The sequence below is a fragment of the Glossina fuscipes genome, unplaced genomic scaffold (genome assembly GCF_014805625.2).
Source record: "Glossina fuscipes isolate IAEA_lab_2018 unplaced genomic scaffold, Yale_Gfus_2 0, whole genome shotgun sequence".
NCBI lineage: Eukaryota > Metazoa > Arthropoda > Insecta > Diptera > Glossinidae > Glossina > Glossina fuscipes.
In genome coordinates, this window is record NW_023998414.1 from 35,957,768 (window position 1) to 35,977,166 (window position 19,399).

Consider the following 19,399-nt stretch of genomic DNA (forward strand, 5'->3'; position numbering starts at 1 on the left):
GGAACAAGATCCATCTTATAGTTATCGATAACTCGAGTAAACGCGATCGCGAGTTTAATATGTACGAGTAATGTAATCTTGACGGGAACTAACGAGTTTACTCGATATCCATAGTCCCATATCGGTTCTATGTTATGAACAGGATGTTTCAAATAAAAATTTGATACTTGAAGCAAAGGAAGTCCGGGAGTCTGGAAAGTGCTTTTAAAGCAAACAAGTTGTGTATTTGATCATGAGAATGACGTGAACGGGGAGAAACTTTAGGTGATGATATTGACACTGAGAAATGCTTAGGGATCATTAAATGAATAGTTTTTCGTCTTATATGCTTCCTACACTCTACCAATTGTTCGAATTCATTGAATTATTCGTATGCTAAACTGTTTTATGCATCGTTTGGTATTTTGGTGTATAAAGGAAATGTTTCTTAGAAAAAGTTACTTTTCAGTTGAAGGTAACAGACGTCAAGGCATCAAAGCATCTACAATTACCGTAGATATGCAAACGTGCATGTATTTGTTAAACAAAATGCATTCTTGGTATGAAGAATTAATTTCGAGTATATTCGGAATTTTCGTTTCATAGAATTGGAACGTGTTTGGCAAAAGGGGCTGCTCGTCTCGGATAGAAGTGAATTTAAGTGAATTTTTTTTAGCAATAAACACATTTCCAATCTTAACCTAGAGTATTATCACGAAGAACTTATGGGGACGAGCTTATCGGATAGCTGCCTCTTGCAAAGTCTTTAAAACACCTGATAAATTTTCTCATTGGCTTTCGTTAAACTTTCTTCTTCGTTTATAGAAACTTTTTGGATGAAGCAAAAGAAAAAGAAAAAAACAAAAAAAAAAAAAAAATGCAATATTTCTGATATATTTCTACTTATTGTTTGCTCTTCTTTTGCTTTTTAACGGGAAAATCGCAAGTTCTAAGTTTTCTTCTATTTTAGCTTGCTAAAGCTTCTTTTCTTTTCACTTAACACGAATTACAAACAAGTTTAATATTTAATGTCTTGCTTTTCTTTTTCATTTTTACTTCTTCTTCTTCTTCTTCTTCTTCTCCTTTTGCTCTTTTTTGTATTTTTGTTTTGTTTTTTTTTTGTTTTTTTTGTTTTTTTTGTTTTTTTTTTGTTTTAAATTTATGTAAAAATTATTATTAGAAATCGAATTTTTTTTAACGTTTCTTACCGTTATTGAAGTATTTACAAAAGGAATCCCAACGTATATATTTTTCTTCTTACAAATTTTTTTCTGTGCTTGTATGTACTCAGTATTAAAATTAATTATCATTTATACATCGAATATCAAATTCCTTCCTTTCGGTTTTCGGTTTTCAGTTTTCGTATCGGTTTGCCCAATGAGTTACGACATACTTTTTATCCTTATCCTTATTATTATTATTATTATTATTATTATTACTATATATATTTATATCCACCATTTAGAAGTTAGTTATCCCGCGATATATATACGCTTAAGTGATTTTTCTTAAGCTGATAAATTCTCGAATAACGAAAAGTCTCGAATCAAATCGGCCATTGGGGAGTTCGTCACCTTTCTATGAATTTTTTTTTTCCTTTTTAATGATTTTTTGTCCATCCGTCTGTTTCTTATTAGGACTACCGATTGCCTGAAATGTATTAAAAATGCACTTTAAAAGTGCATTTCCAGCTCACATGGATTTCTGTGTAAACAATATTAGCAGTGAAATGAATGTGCAGCTTTGCCAAACTGATAGATAAATATAGTATATAAGTTGACCGATTGCGTTTCATGTACTATGTGTAGCATATCAATATATATATACACATATATATATATATATATATATAGGAAACATAATACGAGTTGTTGAACATGAACAAGCTGTACATGAAGTAAGCTGTACATACAAGTATATTCTTGCGGTGAAATATCTTGCAACATTGATAGGCTTTGCAAAATATTATCGTGATATTACCGGGAATATGGTAAGAGCACATTATTTGAATCGCATATGAGATAACATTCTAGCCAATACATTTGTAAACTAACAAGGAAAATAAATTATAGGGAAGAAGCGTTTTCAGTTCATTCTAGCTCCGTTTGTATAAGTCTTGGACTAATTGTGATCTTAAAGTTTACTAAGAAGACTCTTCGCAAAGAGCTGATAAGACTGTTTGTTTCTTACCACGTACTAGAACATTATTAGTGGACTGATTGCAATTTCTCTTTGATCCTTGCCTGGGATATATGACGAGATAATATTTCGCTAAACGGATGCAAAGTGGGACGGGGAGAGTAACTTGGGCATGCTTTTCATGTGCTTATCCGTTTTCCCTCTCCCATAGAATAGAATGATTAGTTAATTCTCATATATGTATATATGTACATATGCTGGCAGGCGGACAAGTTTTACCTTACACTCAACTCCTCTCCTGCCTCTGCTAGTAGGCAAACCATCTTTGAAGCTTTTAGGCATAAGAGTCTTCGCTTATAATATTGGATTACTGTTGAGATTGCAGTAGCTATGGCAACTATAACCATTTTCGTGGAAATTTGAATTTCTGGCTTGTTTTCACAAAACTATTTTCAATGTTATCTTAAACGTGCCCCTCATCAAAAACAAAAAAAAAAAAAACTTTTAAAAATTGGAAAGATTTCTACTTTAAGGGGATGTAACATAATTGATTTGAGATTTGGTATAATCTCTATATATAGTAAGTAATATCTATATATGTACATATACATATATATAGTAAGTCTATCGAAAAGGTCCGTCCGCTCCGTTTACAACAAGTTTTAACATGTATGCGCATATATTGCTCGCCCTTTTTATGTGAAATCTTATTTTTCTGATAATTAACGCTCTGGTCGACCGTGTTTGTTCGACGACGATACTGTCACAATTATGCTGGAGCAAAATACTTTTTTGACAACGTCGAAGATTGCGGAAAGGCTTGATTCCGCGCAGCAAACCATTTCAGATTATATTCGGAAATCCCATATGTACGTACGTATGTATGTATGTATGTATTTAAGTATGTACATGCTATCGAAATATTTGTGTTAAAATGGTATGAAAGGATTGGGTGATGTGCCCATCATAGGCCGAATCGTTTCCGAACGTACCCTTAGATGGTGGATAAGAAAAATTCAAGCCATAATTTACGCAACATTCTCGTGTGTATATTGTGTTTCATTGAATTCTTTTTTATATGAATAAGCAAACATTTATTTTACGTTCTCTTCTTAACTTTAATAATATATTAGTTAATGTAATGTTGTTTAGTTGTTTATGAAAAAAGAAAGTTTCATTATTCTAAGTATAATCTCTAAAATCATTTACAATGTAGTTGTTGTTGTTTGGTTTTTTTTTTTTTTTTTTTTTAATTTATTTCATGTATTTATTTATTCATTTATTCATTATTATTATTATTATTTACTTATTTTTTTTTTTTTTCTTTTGTTAATTTAATTTAATTTAATTTAATTTTTCATTCAGTTCGTTTTGTCTTTTACGGCTGTTATGGTTGCCGTATGTGGTTTCTTTACATTCCGAAATTACTTTTTGGTTGGGTTGGTTAGTTGGCTGGTTTTTGTTTTTCTTTCTGTATATGTGTGTGTTTGTATGTGTGTGTGTGTGTGTTTGCGTGTTTGTGTGTTTGTGTTTGTTTTATTGCTTATATTCAAAAACCATTTAATGGTTATGTTACGGGCAATTCAAGATTTGTTCGATGCCCTAGTAAACAGGGTTGCGTCCGTTTAGTATCAAAGCAATTACTGTTACTGTTACGTTGTTGTTTGTCTAAATGGTTTTGCTGTAGTTGTTGCCGTTGCCGTTGCCGTTGTCGTTGTCGTTGCCGTTGCCGTTGCCGTTTAATGGTTATTATACTTTTAATGGTCCCCTTGCGCCAACGTATACGTTGTAGTAAATTGCTTTGTTGACGATAATAATGTAATGTCAGTATACCGAATGTTAGACCAAGCATCAAAAGACAAGAGGGTACTTGCAACTGAATCGCACCACCATGATGCATAGCCGCAGGATGTTCACCTGTAATTGTTTATAAAAGAGAAAAGAATTTTGTTTATTTTGTAAATAAATAATGTATCTCTGAAAGGGTTGTGTTTGCTTAGATTACTTCGTATTTTATACTTTGTTTATATATCATTTTAGTTTATTTGTTGTTTGCTTGTATTGCTTTGTGCTTCACTTTCGAACCAAATACATATTTTTTTATAAAAATTTTCATTTGATTTTCTCATGTATAAGAGTTTTATTTTTTCATCCTCTCATTTCTCCTCTCATTCTTGACGAAGAATATCAAACATGAGAACACAATTTTTTCAATTAAAATTTTTAATTAAAATTTTGATTTTTTTTTTTTTTTTGGACTTTTCCTTCCGTTCAAAGGCTAAACATATCATTGCAGCAGTTACAGATATCAGGAAAAGCTGTGTAAAAAAATAATTGTTATCGATTTCTCTTAAGTTTTTCAAAATCTCGTAGGCCACATATAAATAAGTACTTAGTTGACGTTAAATGCCTTCTGGCAGTCGATAAATGATTCCATTATTTTAAAATGAGTAACCGATAGCTTTTCAATAAGGTTAGAAACTTTCTATTAAATGCACCTATCATCGCTGTCAGGATGAATACAATTTTGATTACATTCAAAAATTTCAGTAAAATATGGTATATAAATGTTGTTTCCGTTTCAGGATATATATTTATCATAACATCATTAATTCCCGGATTTAAGTAAGAAAATTGTGTTTTCATATTGCCGGTCAAACATTCAAAATTTACTTCCGCTTCTCTAATTGTCTCGTCATCAACTTTTCATTTACCTTAAATCCTTCTCTCTGAAGCATTCGCTTGAGACATGAAATATGAAAAATAGTTACCCAATCACCGGTCACCAGTCACGTCTGAAGTGAGTGGGGGTTGGCCAGCAATTCACACTCTTACTATGATAGCCTTCATGTATTTTGCCATCTTGGCATCATATCTGGCTTGCCTGTTTTTCAGTACTAGCGCTAGACTCTTTGTGACTCGAAAATTATCATTTATTGCTTTCTTCGCTTCTCGCTTTTCGCTCTTTTTCTTTTTTTTTTTGTTTTTTTTTTTTTTTTTTTTTGCTTTCTCCAATGCCTTCTCATGCTAGGATTCATATGATCTAAACAAATTTGTATTTACTCTGCTACAACTGCTTATGAATAATTGTCTCTTACGAATCTTGTGATTCTCTTCCTTCCTTCGTTGCGAGCGGAAAAAACAAAAGTCACCCAATCTAATATACGTTGCTTCGAATGGCGGCTACTATGACACTAGGAGGCTACCTGCCTTAAGGCATACTTGGGGAGAGGTTCAAATTTCAATCGTGGCAGGTGTACATACTTGCACTCATTATCGATGGTAATTGTGCCTTTTCGCTAATGAAACGAACAAACAAATCTAAGAATTCCTTCTGCTTTCCTATACAAAAACAAAGATACCCAACTGTTGTGTACGCCACGGAATTCGCGGAACACGTAAAAGCAAATCTTTACTCAACTTTGAATTTTCACACAGTTTGCGGTAATCAGTTGATGATTTGGATAAATGCCACAATTTTGCTCGTTAGCGAACCTGACTGCGATAAGAGTTGATTTCTTTTTATTAGGAGGGCAGATATAATCAGTTTCCGAGAATTGAATACTCATTTCCATCGAAACGTTCTTTGTGTGTTCGGATGCAATAAAGTGTAAACTGCGGGAAATATTCATCTATGTCCTCTATACGTGCAGGCACCATGGCGTTTACGAAAACCGGTACGTAGAGGAGTGCGGAGAGAAAGAGTTGTGTTTCTGAGCATGCGATGTGAACGTGAGAACATCTTGAGTAGCAAAAAAGACCACCGCCGGCGCATTATTCCATATGCAAGTTCCGCGGTTAAAGAACAAACATTCACGATAACGTATCATGTAATTTATGGACAAGTTTTACGACAAATGGGTGAGAGTGTCGAGCAGCTGAATAGTTTGATTGGCGGACAGAACTCTTTTAATTTTATAGAGCACTATACAGTTTTTTTGCATTTCCGTAGAACACTTGCCGTGCATGTATTTAAACATAAGCACATCCCCGTTATCCACTGCTCAAAAGTGTCGAAGGTGTTTGATGCACTTTGGTAGCATATGTGTACATGATCCCCCCGTTGTATGCGGTCGATTATCTCAAAACACATCTTGAAAGTCGGTGCACTCACATTATATTCTAATTTTTGAAAGTATATAAACGGTGTAAATAATGCGATAATTGACTGTGGTGAAGTATTTCTTGCACAGCGTAAATAAACCTACGCCCTTGACTCCTCCTTCCGACACTTTCAAGACGTGTTTTGTTTAGCTCACATCACTTTGTATTCTCATGACCTGAACATCAAGAGCTGCCCCGATTCTTCTACATTGACCGCATCAAAAGAGAGAGAGAGAGAGAGAGAGAGATAGAGAGAGACAAACGATATCACTGAGTATTGTTCGCATCGCTATTCAATCTGTTTAAGGTCTCGATATAGTGCGCAACGCATGATGGAGCGTTTACGGTTTACTTCGGTACTCTAAGATTTTTTGTTGACACAACGTGCTCGTTGGCGTCAGAGGAAAGTGTGGGGCTTTCTGTCACGCGCTGAAGATCGTTGATGAAGACCAGCGAGAGAAGCAAACAAAGAACACGCTCTTACATGCTCGACTATTTAAGGCAAAATCACTGAGCAGGATTTCCTCGATTAATTTTTAGAAATTTCATGTCCTGCCCTTGCTAGCAGTAAAAAAATATCCCTTTTCTATCGTTCCTGGAAATACCTTATAACTTCTTAATCGTCCTGCCAAGTTTCGACATTTGATTTAAGGGAACGTGTTCACTGCTTTTAAAAAGTGGATAACTTGAAATTTATTACAGTATAAATGGAGATTTATTTCAAAAACTTAAGAAGAAGAAGAATTAATTGAATTCTTATTGAATTGCAATTACATAAGAAATAATTATTTACGCGCATATAATAAGTTTTTTTTTGGGAAATCGTCAATTGATTCATTTACTTGAAGCCATACGCATCTCAAGTGAATCTTAACACTGAATCCCAGCTAATCAATGCGGTGGTATGCGAATCATGAAACCATTCGAATATTGCTTTCCTCCTTTAAAAAGAGAATGATTCTTGGCATGGATGAGATTGGTGCAGTCATCACTCTAGGCTTCAATTACAAAGTGAACTGGGCCCGTCAAAGTAGTTTATGTTACATCCGTTCACAAATTTGTGTTTCCGGCCGCCAAATTGAAATGGTTGTTATAGGTATGAATGAATGAATGAATGCTTAGCAGTTATGTAAACTTTTTTTGATCTCCTTCCACAATGCAAATCTCTTTTGTTTAGTGAACGAATTTGGCAAAGAGTTTGGAAAATCGTCTAAAAATTAAGGAATAGACTGAAGGAAAAGCATAAAATGATTCACTGGTTCCTCTTACTCTTACACTGTTGAGCATGTTTCTGCAGATATAGATGTACGGGTGTAAGGCATACATGCATGCATGAAATACGTAAACTGAAAATAATTAGCTTTTATATGGTAGAGATGTGAACTCTTTCTTTCAAAAAAAAAATAAAAATAAAAATAAATAAATAAATAAATAAATAATAACAATAATAATAAAGATAGTAGTAATAAAATAAGAAAGAGAAATTCTTTCGAAATTCATATAAATTCAAAAAAGCAATCAAAAACATAGTCTTTCCTATATATGAATGTATGTACGGCAAGCTTATGCGCGGGCATATATGATTAGGTTATATGTAAATTTTATAAATCATTTACGTCTCGTAACCTATAGCGATTGTTGTAATTTTTGTGATTGTATATAAGGGGAGAATGGTCGACATGAAAATAAAATTTATATTCACTTACCATCAACGATATGTACTCGAACTGTAGTCGGATTTGCATTTGAAGGCGTACACGTGTAAAAACCCGAGTCAGATTGTATGGCTTTCTGCACTAATAGACGACTCGTAGTTAATATACCTTTCTCAGTAACTAATGATATGCCGCCTCGTGGTGAATCGAAATTTATTACCTATTAAATAAGTAAGTAAATCATCATATTATATATGCTTGCGTGCATTTCGATTTTATATGAATCCTGACAGAGTAAAATGTAATATGTATTTCATATAGCAAAAGATTTTCTTATCATAAAGTAAATGAAAAGAAAGAAATTTTTATATTTTTTATTATCTCTTATTATATATAAAATAGGATATATTATGAAAATTAAAAAGAAAACATAAATACTAACATACACATACACATACGTTCATACATACACAAATCAGATAACTACAGATTACGGTAGCTTAGCAACAGCTATTACTCATAAGTCTTATGACTTATCTGTGTACATATATATATATATATATATATATATATATATATATATATATATATAAGTATTTGTTTGGCAACAGATTTAAAATTATGGCACAAAAAAAAAAAAAACAGATTTCTCATAAAATACTCCCAAGTGCAATAAATCCTTACATTAAATTATCTTTACGTACTTTTGCAAATTCTAACCAATTTACAATTCTTACCTAATTCGTAACAATAAGGCAATTAGCTTAACAGGCAAATACAAATGGCATGAAAATGATATAATATAAGTTAATGAAATATATATCTCGTCGTTCAAAGTTTCTTGTATATCAATGAACGCTAGAACGCATTGCTTTCACTCTCCTACTCTTAATTGCGTAGACTAAGAATTTTGATTGTTGACTTCTACCGGAACTTGGCCGAAAACTGAAGTTCACAGCTCTACACACTTCCCGTCCAGTTTCAACTAATCATAAGTGAAAGGCTGAATAAAAAAAAAAAAAAAAAAAAAACGCTTTAATCGTATATTTCGCAGCTTAATGTCTATTCCCTCTTGTTCGTTATTCGCCTCGTCTGAAATATCTCCATCGTCCAGGCAAACTATTCCTAATCAATCAAGATATACTTTTAATTATACGAATTGTTGAGCTCATCCTAATCGAAGAGACTAACTAATATTGTATATCAATCTGAATCAATTAATCGCTTACGGATATAGCAGCTTTGCCATTTCTTCACCGGTAGCTGGGTTTAAAACCATTAAGGACCAACTTACACCTTAGCCTAATTTACACCCTAAGTTAAAATGAATAAAAGATCTGAATAATAAATTGTTTAAAAGATGATAAAAGAAAAAAACAGCTCTGCAGTAGTGGTAGTCGACCTATTTCTCTCAAATATCATTGCTGCAGATATTTGCTTAAGATGAAATCTATCGTTCTAAGTAACCCAAACTGATTGTATAAATTTTTTAACTTTACAAGAAGAGCTACTTCATTGTCGATTTGATGGTTCTACAACCACCGATGCTCCTATAATTTCAAACATTTTTGCTAGGCTCGTTCAACACACCCTTACATTGATTAATGGTAATGGGGTCCGCCCACTTTACTTATCTGTATCAAATAAATAATTGTATATGTTTTCCGTAGAATAAATATTTCTGATAAGGCGAATAATGGCCGCAATGATCTCACGGACTTCATTGCTTTTTTGCGCTTCTATTCAGTCATTACTCGGAAACAAGCAAATTTCCTCTCTTTTGGAAGATTAGTTTTACTCTCTCCTAGAAAAGGGGTAGTATATGTGCTAATGAAAACTACAGATACATTGCTTATATGATGTAATGCATCAATCAAACAATTTTTACTTGAACATATTCTAGCTGCTCGAATCAGCCAAGCCATCACGACCATTATTTCTCTTTGCCAGTACGTACTTCTAAACGGCAAATCAGCTTTCACAAATCTTCTGAAATTGCCATTAAAGTAAAGAAATGCGGAAATGGACTGGTGTGTCTATCTGTGCGTCTGGCCATGCATCTGCACTCACTCCATATTATAGAGGATGAAAATTTAGTTTTTTTACTTTTTCTTACGATAGCACTGATGATGGGTTTAGAAGATTCTGGGAAACTGATTTTCTTCTTCGATATAATTACTGAATATGAATAAGTTTGCCGTTACTTCTATTTGACAAATAATTCTATTAGCATTGCAGTTACGTTCCGCTTGCAGAAATAAGAACTCTATAGCAATAGCGCATTGGTTTAATTCCCTTTTTTGTTCGCGCAGGTGACAGAGGATATATTGTTTCATTTATGACTACATATATATATATATATATACATATATATATTAATCATATTTTCATATTTATAAAAGTATTGACACTTACTTGTCGATTATGTGACCATATAACTGTAGGTGGTGGCTCCGGTGCAAACTTGACTATACAAGTTAAATTTATTGTGGAACCTTTATTAATGTGCAACTCTGGTCCTCCAATTATTTCTGTTACTGGTTCTTAAACATGTAAAAGAAAAAGAAGAGAAGAAAAAAAAAAAAAAAACAAATCACATTCTTAATCAGAAAACTTCAATGCGAATATAGTATGAAATATTTCGATATTTATTCATATTCATACCTTCATACATTCATACATTCATACATTCATACAATATTTTTGAAATTTTTCCATAAAAGATGCGTATACGGAGCTGCGGTATAAAGTAGATGGTCGAATACATGGTCGTAACTAACAGACGTTGAAAAGTATTTTATTACTGATAAATGAATGGCGCAAACATGAACACAAAGAAATTAAAAATGAATTTAGATGAAAATAAGAAATGGAACGAAGAAAAATTGCTTTAATGTTCTATACGATCGGGTTAAGTTGATAGTTTAGCGATGAAAAGAGCAAAACACTCCCTTCAATGGGATTTCGTAGCTATTTTTATATAGAGTGGAACGATTTAGGCTTAGGCTTAGTATGTATCGGCAATAATGTACAAAATGGAAATTGTTTAGCGAAAACTAATCTCGATCGATGGATGATCAAGTATACAAACATATTAATGCTGCCTATATAATATATATGCGCACTACATTTATAGGTTAAAGTGCGTTATTCTTCTTTTTTTTTTTTTTTTTTTTTTTTTTTTTTTTTTTTTTTGAAAAGCCTTTCACTGAATTTCTTCAAAATCAATATCAAACACACGCACCTAAGGCTGTATTTTTTCATGAATTGCCAAGAAAAACTTGATGAAACGTAAAGCAACTCAAAGCTTTTAGTAGATTTTCCTTTTTGCGAAATTTCTGCATTTATTGATAAACCAACTATTCCGAGAAACAAAAGATGATAGATATGCATTCATTTAAATACGAATGAATCGCCTATTGCTAATTGTATTATGGTTTCTCCTCTTCTTTGTAAAGCGCATTCTCGTAATATTGAAAACCTTGAAAAGTTCAGTGCAATGCTGAAAGAAGAACTTTTCGACTTAAGATGATACTCTCGCGGCGCTATGTCCAACCATTGTGATAAAATGGCAATCACTGTAGCATAACCATAAGCAATTAAAAGAGATATCGCCGATAGATTTGAGAGAGACCTCAAAGAGATTCGAAGGTGCGCATTTTTATGGCCGGCCAGTTAAGGTGACAATACACTGCATGCAGTTCGTGGTGAAATTCGGAAGGAAGTGAACACTTATCGTATGTATCGTTTACCGTATCTCTTAAGCGAATTCTGAATCGCTTATACGATATCCGTGATGGCGTCAACGGTGAAGCCATGAACACTCTAATAATCTCTTTCTAACGAATATTGTTTTCTTATTGACTTTCGGTTATTGTCAAATCTTTTTATCTATGCATTTGCATTATTCATGCACTTGGAACAAGAGATATGAAGAAAAAAAAAAAAAAAAAGGAAAAAGAAGAGAAAACATTAAATGACTACTAAATGGTAAGATGTGTACATTACTCACTCGATTAGATATGATCAGCTTATATGTTCCACATATCTTTAAATTTCTCATAAATTCTGTATGAGCTCGAAACAAACCAATTACTGCAAGTATATAGCATTGTATACTTACATGCATACAATACATATGTATTTGTATGTGCATTCATATAGATAGATATGTATGAGATGTAATTCATTTGATATTAACGCAATTTTCTTCATAACTTGCAATAAAAAAAAAAGAAAAAAAAAAATAAAAATTTTTTTTTTTTTTTTTTTTCTTTTTTTGCTCTTTTATACAATAAAAAAAAAAAAAAACAAAAGAAAATGAAAAGATTATAAATTTATTATTTATGGAATGTGTTATCTCAGATAACATCTATCTATAAGCAACGTACTGCAAAAGCTTTTTTTTTTCCTTTTTTTTTTTTTTTTTCATTCCTTTCTAATGAAATGGCGCATCCTTTCTTATTATTGTTGTGTGCTTTTATTAATAATGTTCGAAATTTATGACATTTGATTATAAATGTTAAACTATTCCTTAAGATGATTTATCGCATCTTTCAAGCCAAATAATTGGGAAAATTTTTATTCAGTCATTTAATGCATTGTTCATTTATGATTTTGTTTTTTTTTTTTTTTAATAACACAACATACAACAACATTCATTAAATAACTTAAATTCATTGTAGAAGTAGATGTAGAAGCAGAAGTAGAAGTAATTGCAGTCTGATGTCAAGCAGCAACAAAAGGTAAAACCGATTCTTCTTATTGCAAATTCTTTCTCTTAATAAATAATTACTACACACATATATAAAACAAAACATGTATTACTCAGCACATATTTGCTCTGAGGTATTTGTGGACTCGAATTATGTGTGTATATATATATATATATATATATATATATTATCTGTAGGTGTGTTTCCGATTAGAATTGTGTTAAACCGATGTATAATGCTTTGCATCAAGTGGCAGCAGAAGTATCGGCTAATACCACTTGTAGCGTAAGGGTATAAAAAGCTTGTGACCGCATATCCGTTAAGAACGGTTGTTGGCCGATGACCTTCGAAAAGGCCGTCGTCTTTCAGATCTGCCATACAAGCGTAGATCTGTACGCAAGTGTTGGGAAGGGCGCGCAACTAGTGCTTAGCCAAGTACGATTAGCCAATCGATATTCTCGAGAAAGAAGAGTTCATAACCTCCACGCAATTGTTAGCCAACTCAGTCATATGCTCTACTCATGCACAACAATTGTGCGAAAATGCGACTGAATTAGTATTGCATTCACATCATATTTTGTGGAGAAAATTTTTTATTTTCACTCTTTTTTTTATTTTCGCATTCATTTTGAACTCGATGCGAATTCATCCGTAACTCCTGACTTGGGTTGGATACGTTACATGATACATAACGACCGGGGGAGGGTGGGGAGTTTAATTGCACAAATACTGGCTACGAGCCAAACGAATTTTATAAGAATTATTTGACAAGCTTCACAGTTTTTGTGATTAGGCCAACTTGTCAACTTGACTTCAAATTTTGAGAAATATATCAAATTATATATAATTGTATATATATATATATATATATATATGTACTCCCATATACAAACGCACTCATTGCAAATATGCATTAATTTCAAGACATTTTTAAACGTTAACATCATTATTAGTATATACTGCACTAGATAATACTATGGCCATAACCATTGCGGAGGAAGGGGAAACTAGAACGTTTTCTCAAAATCACAACTCAAAAATTTGCAAAGATTTGACAAATTAATTCAATTATTATCGTAAATGCCTTAACTGTATGCAAAAATATTCCGAAGGAAGAAAAAAAAAAAAAACATTGGCAGCATTTAGTGAGTTGCGCCGTTACCTGCAAGTACTGAACTTTGAGTTTGAAAAGGATATCCGTTCAGTTGAACGCTCGGAATGTAAGTTGAATGAATTTTTGAGAACTGAGAGTTATTTGAAAGCAATAAGCGGTTTCTCAAGGATTATTTGTTCCGAGAGCAGAACGCTAACCAGATGGAATACAGCAAAAAATGGTGGCTCAAGTCATTGCATTAAAGCGTGATACTAATCTTAAAAATAAAAAATAAAATAAAAAAAAAATACATATATATATATATATATATATATATATCTATATATATATATTATATGTTATATTATATGTAATATAATATAATAAAATAAAATAGTAATAATAATATTAAAAGTTTAAAGGAAAAATTGATAAATTATATAAACTCCGTGAAAACAATACCGTAAGATTTTACGCGTATGGACAATTTACGTGATGGCGGTAAGCTTTATATGTATAGTTCGTGTGGTGTCAGGATGGAAAACGCAATACTTAACAATTTTAGCTAATAAAATAGACATAGAGTAACGTAGTAGACATTATAATAAATAAATGTATGTATAAATGTTCCATGAAAAATGATATAACAAAAATACTTCATTCGAATATCATCGTGCCATCCATCAACAAGTATAACTTTTTGACAAATTAAAGTCTAAAAGTAGTTTTGATATTGTTTTCACATAAACTTTTGACATCTACCACAACTGTGTGCTTGTAAATTTGTCTCTGCAAACACCTAAGATATGTTTCAATTAAGGAAGTCCCAAATATGTCAAATTTTGTAAGCAGAACGCATATGCAGAGACAAAGATATGGGCTTGTATGCGCCCGCACAAGCACAAAATGCATTAAAAATCCATTAAATAATAAAATTGAAGATCTTATGTTATGCTTAAGTTATGCATAAGAGCTGACAATAATAAATGAGAAATAGCAGCAATGTGATGTGACTTGGTCCGAGTCTTTGGATAGGAGATGCTTGCCCGATTTTATTTATTTATGCACTGAGCTTTTCATAGTAATACCGTAAACTTAACATGCTAACCTAGGATAAGCATCGATTGGCGCAGATAAAGTGCAGCCTCTTAGAGAGGGTATCTCAGAATAAACTGACACTTGAACCTAATTCGTATTCAATTTTCGAAGACGATATAATATCTTTTATGGCTTTAATTTAATAGTGTGGGCGTGCTGACATGTTCATATGGCGGCAAAGCTAAACGATTGCAAAAAGAAATATTTAAGGCTTGCATTACTGTCAGTTCTACCCTAATTAGGGTGGTGGTCGATAAGGTCACGTTTGAGCAGACAGGAAAATTCAGTCTTAGCAGCGGAAATTACGCAAACAGTGTGCTGCAAGAATTTACGTACAGGACCTACACCAATATGCGAACAGAAGTGTTAGCAAAAAAAAAAAAAAAAAAAAACACTCGTTCATTTAAGAAAACACTTGTTTGGGAAAGCGTTTTTTTGAATTGTGGAAAAAAACCAAGTTCCCTTTGACTTTTTTTTTTGCTTTTGATTCTATAATTTTTCTCTTTTTCAAAATTTTATTTCATTTATTGATTGAAATTTATTTTTTGTGTTTCGAATTTTTTTCATTTTTATATTTTTTTAGTAAATTCTTGTAGGAAAATGGAGAGGCGTAATTGCGTTTCTAGAATTTACGAAGTTCTGGCTAATTCGGGTAAGGAAACAAAAAAAAACTAATTAATTTATGCAACCAATCGTCGGGGAGACCGTAAAGCCTTTTTAACAAAAAAGTGCATAATTTTCGTGTGATTGATGACAAGAAGGATCAGTATCGTTGTCAGGCGGCATGCACACAATCGAACACAATGTGTTCGTATATATCATAAAATGTAGTATTCGTAAATTCTTCCATATGTCCTTAGCTTCCTCCGAAAGAGGACATTATGACTAACGAAACTGCTCGGGTACAAGCAACTAAAAATGTTGCATGTACTGTATGTATGACGTGGCTGCATGCATCCTTCGAACTTACTAAGCGCGTAGAAAAATAAATATTTATTTATAAAAGTAAAGATTTATTAAATTTTCTATTTGCAGAAAAAACATTCGAGGAATTATTTCAAAAATTGAACGAAGAGGAAAGTGTGGACATGGACGACGTAAGAAGGGGAGTAAACCAAGGAGTCGAGATGGGCATCTTGGGAATAACAGAGAAGATTGGTATCAAAGTAAATGTCATGGCTTCGAGTCCCGAGGTAAGATTAGCCCTGTTTATAGAATTAGCAACATATTATCTTATATAACATTTTTTAACAGAACACTGTTCCCGCGATAGAGGACGATGATGCCGACCCCAGCGATGCTAATCGCAGGCGTGGAAGAGGGGGTGCCCAGATGCGAAGCAGAAGCCGTGGAAGAAGAAGAGCGGCGTCTCGTTCACCCTCCCGGCGTGGGTCCCGCTCCCGCTCACGCTCCCGCTCACGCTCCAGGCGCCGCTCCAGGCCCCGCTCCAGGCCCGGCTCCCGCTTCCGCTCTCGCTCCCGCCCACGCTCCCGATCTCGTGCGTCATCTCGACGCAGAACATAGTTGTCGTTGTGTTAACCCTATTGCCACCCAGTCTCATTTCATCTAATTAGTTTCTTTCATTTCAATATCAGTTTTTAAAATTGTCGCAGTATGCGTATATGTTGCAAAATAAATAAATATATATATATGTATATATTTTTATAGTCCTTGAAAAACACCAAAAACAACCTTGTCTTCGTCGCTTTTTTGTGTATGTAGAAACAAAGAAAATCCAACAGCTTGGCATCAGGGAATAATATGGAAGAGAACTCGGAAATAATGAAAGCAGACAAAGAGGTTTGAAAACGGGGGGAGTTTACACGTTCCGGACTTTTTGACGTTTCTGATTTATGGCAAATATAACAGAGCTAACGCTATTCTCCTTAGATTTGACTGCTTGACCTTATGTCATTCATGTGTCATTCATTTATAGGCGCAAATTTTCAATAAAGACTGGCACCGGCTTAAATGTACAACATATGTATATATGCTACAATATACATGCGTTTGTGTATCTAATGTAAAGTCTTCAAGATGACACAGCAAATGGATTTTGTTTTGGTTTCGTTTCTTAAAAGTAATTTTTTTTAAATTTCACAATTTTTTGGTCGTTGACGGATATTTTCTACGCCTTTAAAGACATTTGTTTGCACATCTAATATTTTTTCATGGCAGACTAATCAATTATACATAAATTTACAAGTGCAACATCGTTCCCCTACACTACGCCGACACTATTGTCCTAAGGGCATCAAGAGAATGTATCTCAGCACATAATTTTGTTTTTAAAGCGTATATATGTATGCTCTATATGTATATATATATAAATCATTTTTATTTAGGAAGAAAAAAAAATTAAAACTATGTCAAGCAAAAAGAAAATTTTAATAACTCATGGGTTCTTATAAGTATTCTAGAATTATAAAAATTCTTAATATTAACAAGCCATAGATCTTTATTTTATTTTATTTATTTATTTTTTTTCATTTATCTATATTTTGTTAACAGTTATCCCTATTTAATCATTCAGCATTGACGGTTGCGTGCCTGCGAAGTGAACCTCTCCTTGATTAAAACGGCTTGGATTGCTTCCAGTTTTTCCTTATTGTTTTCAGTTATTTTTATAGCTGCTATTAGAAGCCACGGCTGCTGAAAGTTATTCGATCCGACCTCGTACAATTTAGTTTTAAAGGTCATCATATCCGTAATCAGCAATAAATCGGAAATTGGTTTTCGTTCTCTTACCTGTTTAGGTGGATAATGAATAAGATGATGACAGACGCTGATGCACAATAAGTAAAGGATACCCGATAATGGTAGATAACGGGTGAATTTTTGGTAGACAATTGATAGAAAATGATAGCGAATGGTAGATGATGAATAGATGGATAGTTGAGATATTACGGTCAAATTATGGGGAGATATTAGATAGTAGTAGTAGATGGGACTATGACTTTTTCGAATACTTTCTATTTATTAATCTTTTAAAACCCTTGATTCAATTCAGCTGACCTCTCTGGTATTCTCTACGCCATGATTATGGTAATACTCTCGAAAAATTTTCCCAAATTCACACAGTGATAAGATGACGCATTTCAAAAGGAGTCCTTGTATTAACTAAATTTAGACCATTCATTTATAGAGCAGGAATGGGCAACCGTCGGCCCGCTAACCGTATCATAGTCTCAGAATTTATTCCTCTGGCAAAACTAACTAAATAACAAACGTAACCGGTGAGAAACGTTGAATATTTATTGAAGGTTGTAAAGGAAATCCTTTGAGAATCTTTTATAATTGATTTACAATAATATAATCAACATTGTTTGCAAAGTTGTCGATTTATTGTAGTCGTCATTAGAGTGGTGCTTAATTTATGTAATACTTAATTGTGTTATCCAATTTTCTATTAAAAATTTTGAAGACTTCAACACTACCATATCAGCAATACAAGGAATATATAATTAAAATATTACATAAATAAACTCTGAGAAGCAAGCAAATGCGTGTTCGCGGCTTAACTTATGAGTTTCGAAACAAACAAAATGGGAAGAGGAAAAACTTTGCATCTCTTGGAGAAATATTTGCATTATAAAAACGAAAAGGGAAGAAAGCACACAAAACAAACATATTCGTTGATACTTTCCCAAAATTGTTACATAAATATTTCATGTATATACTCACAACATCTTATCCATTATCCTACTATCTTATATGTACACGACAGACGAAGACTGCTTTTGCGTTAGAGGGGAAACTTGATTTTCTACATATAATTTGTGTTCATAAAAACTTCAAACCCGCAAAGTACATTAATTTAATCAAAGACATATCACAAAAATGGTATCACAGTAAAAATTTGCTTCTACTCAGCGATCTATGCTTCCTGTTCGAATGGTTTTTGTTGTGTTTGCGTTGAGAATTTCAATTCATTTCGAAACATTCATGATCCTATAACGAAGCGACCATTCCAAACTTCATAGCCTAGCATATGAGTGATATTATTGACAACAGAAGTACGTGGTTATTAGCAACTCCGGCATTTTGTGTCAGCATATAACTTCCCGAGTACGAAATTTAGTTGCATCGGCTTATCAAAGTTGGCCTGTGTCGTTCGTTTCACAAAAAAATCTCACAGGTATTCAATGCACTTATGTTAATAGCAATTAAATTAAAAATTACCATTGGCAAAACAAGTTAATACGTTGTAAGTCGGCAATGTTGAATTTTAAATCTCTACACGAATATAATCGTCATGGAATAATGAAAAAAAAATAAAATAAATAAATAATAGGATCTTGTTGTCATTTTAATCTCTACTTTTTATCACAGCACTTATATGAGGCCGAGTACGAGAAATAGGCTGTGCAGGGCTCGTCTAAACTAATTATGATAGACTTGTATGTCAGGTCTAGGTCTAAGAATAAGGCAAATTTTCATTATCGAAATTTGTACCTAGTCACAGTTTATACTATACCCACGATCGAAGAATGGAAGGATATATATATATATGTATATAAATATATATATAAATATGTATATATTGTAGTGTGATCGCATACCGTCGTATGCATCCACTTCAACTGGCTGGATATTGCATTACGAAATGCAATATG

General features: G+C 33.0%; 1 protein-coding gene across 1 annotated transcript in view; it reads right to left on the reverse strand.

Moving 5' to 3' along the window:
* Positions 1–3,446: 3,446 nt before the first annotated feature.
* LOC119644329 (zwei Ig domain protein zig-8) overlaps positions 3,447–19,399 on the reverse strand; it is a 103,127-nt gene continuing 87,174 nt past the window's right edge. Inside the window, exons 4-6 of the mRNA XM_038043875.1 lie at positions 10,293–10,420; positions 7,929–8,097; positions 3,447–4,035 (exon numbers count right to left, since the gene is read on the reverse strand). Of these exons, the coding sequence (XP_037899803.1) occupies positions 3,686–4,035; positions 7,929–8,097; positions 10,293–10,420 (647 nt within the window). The 3' untranslated portion in view covers positions 3,447–3,685. The remainder of the gene's footprint in view (positions 4,036–7,928; positions 8,098–10,292; positions 10,421–19,399) is intronic.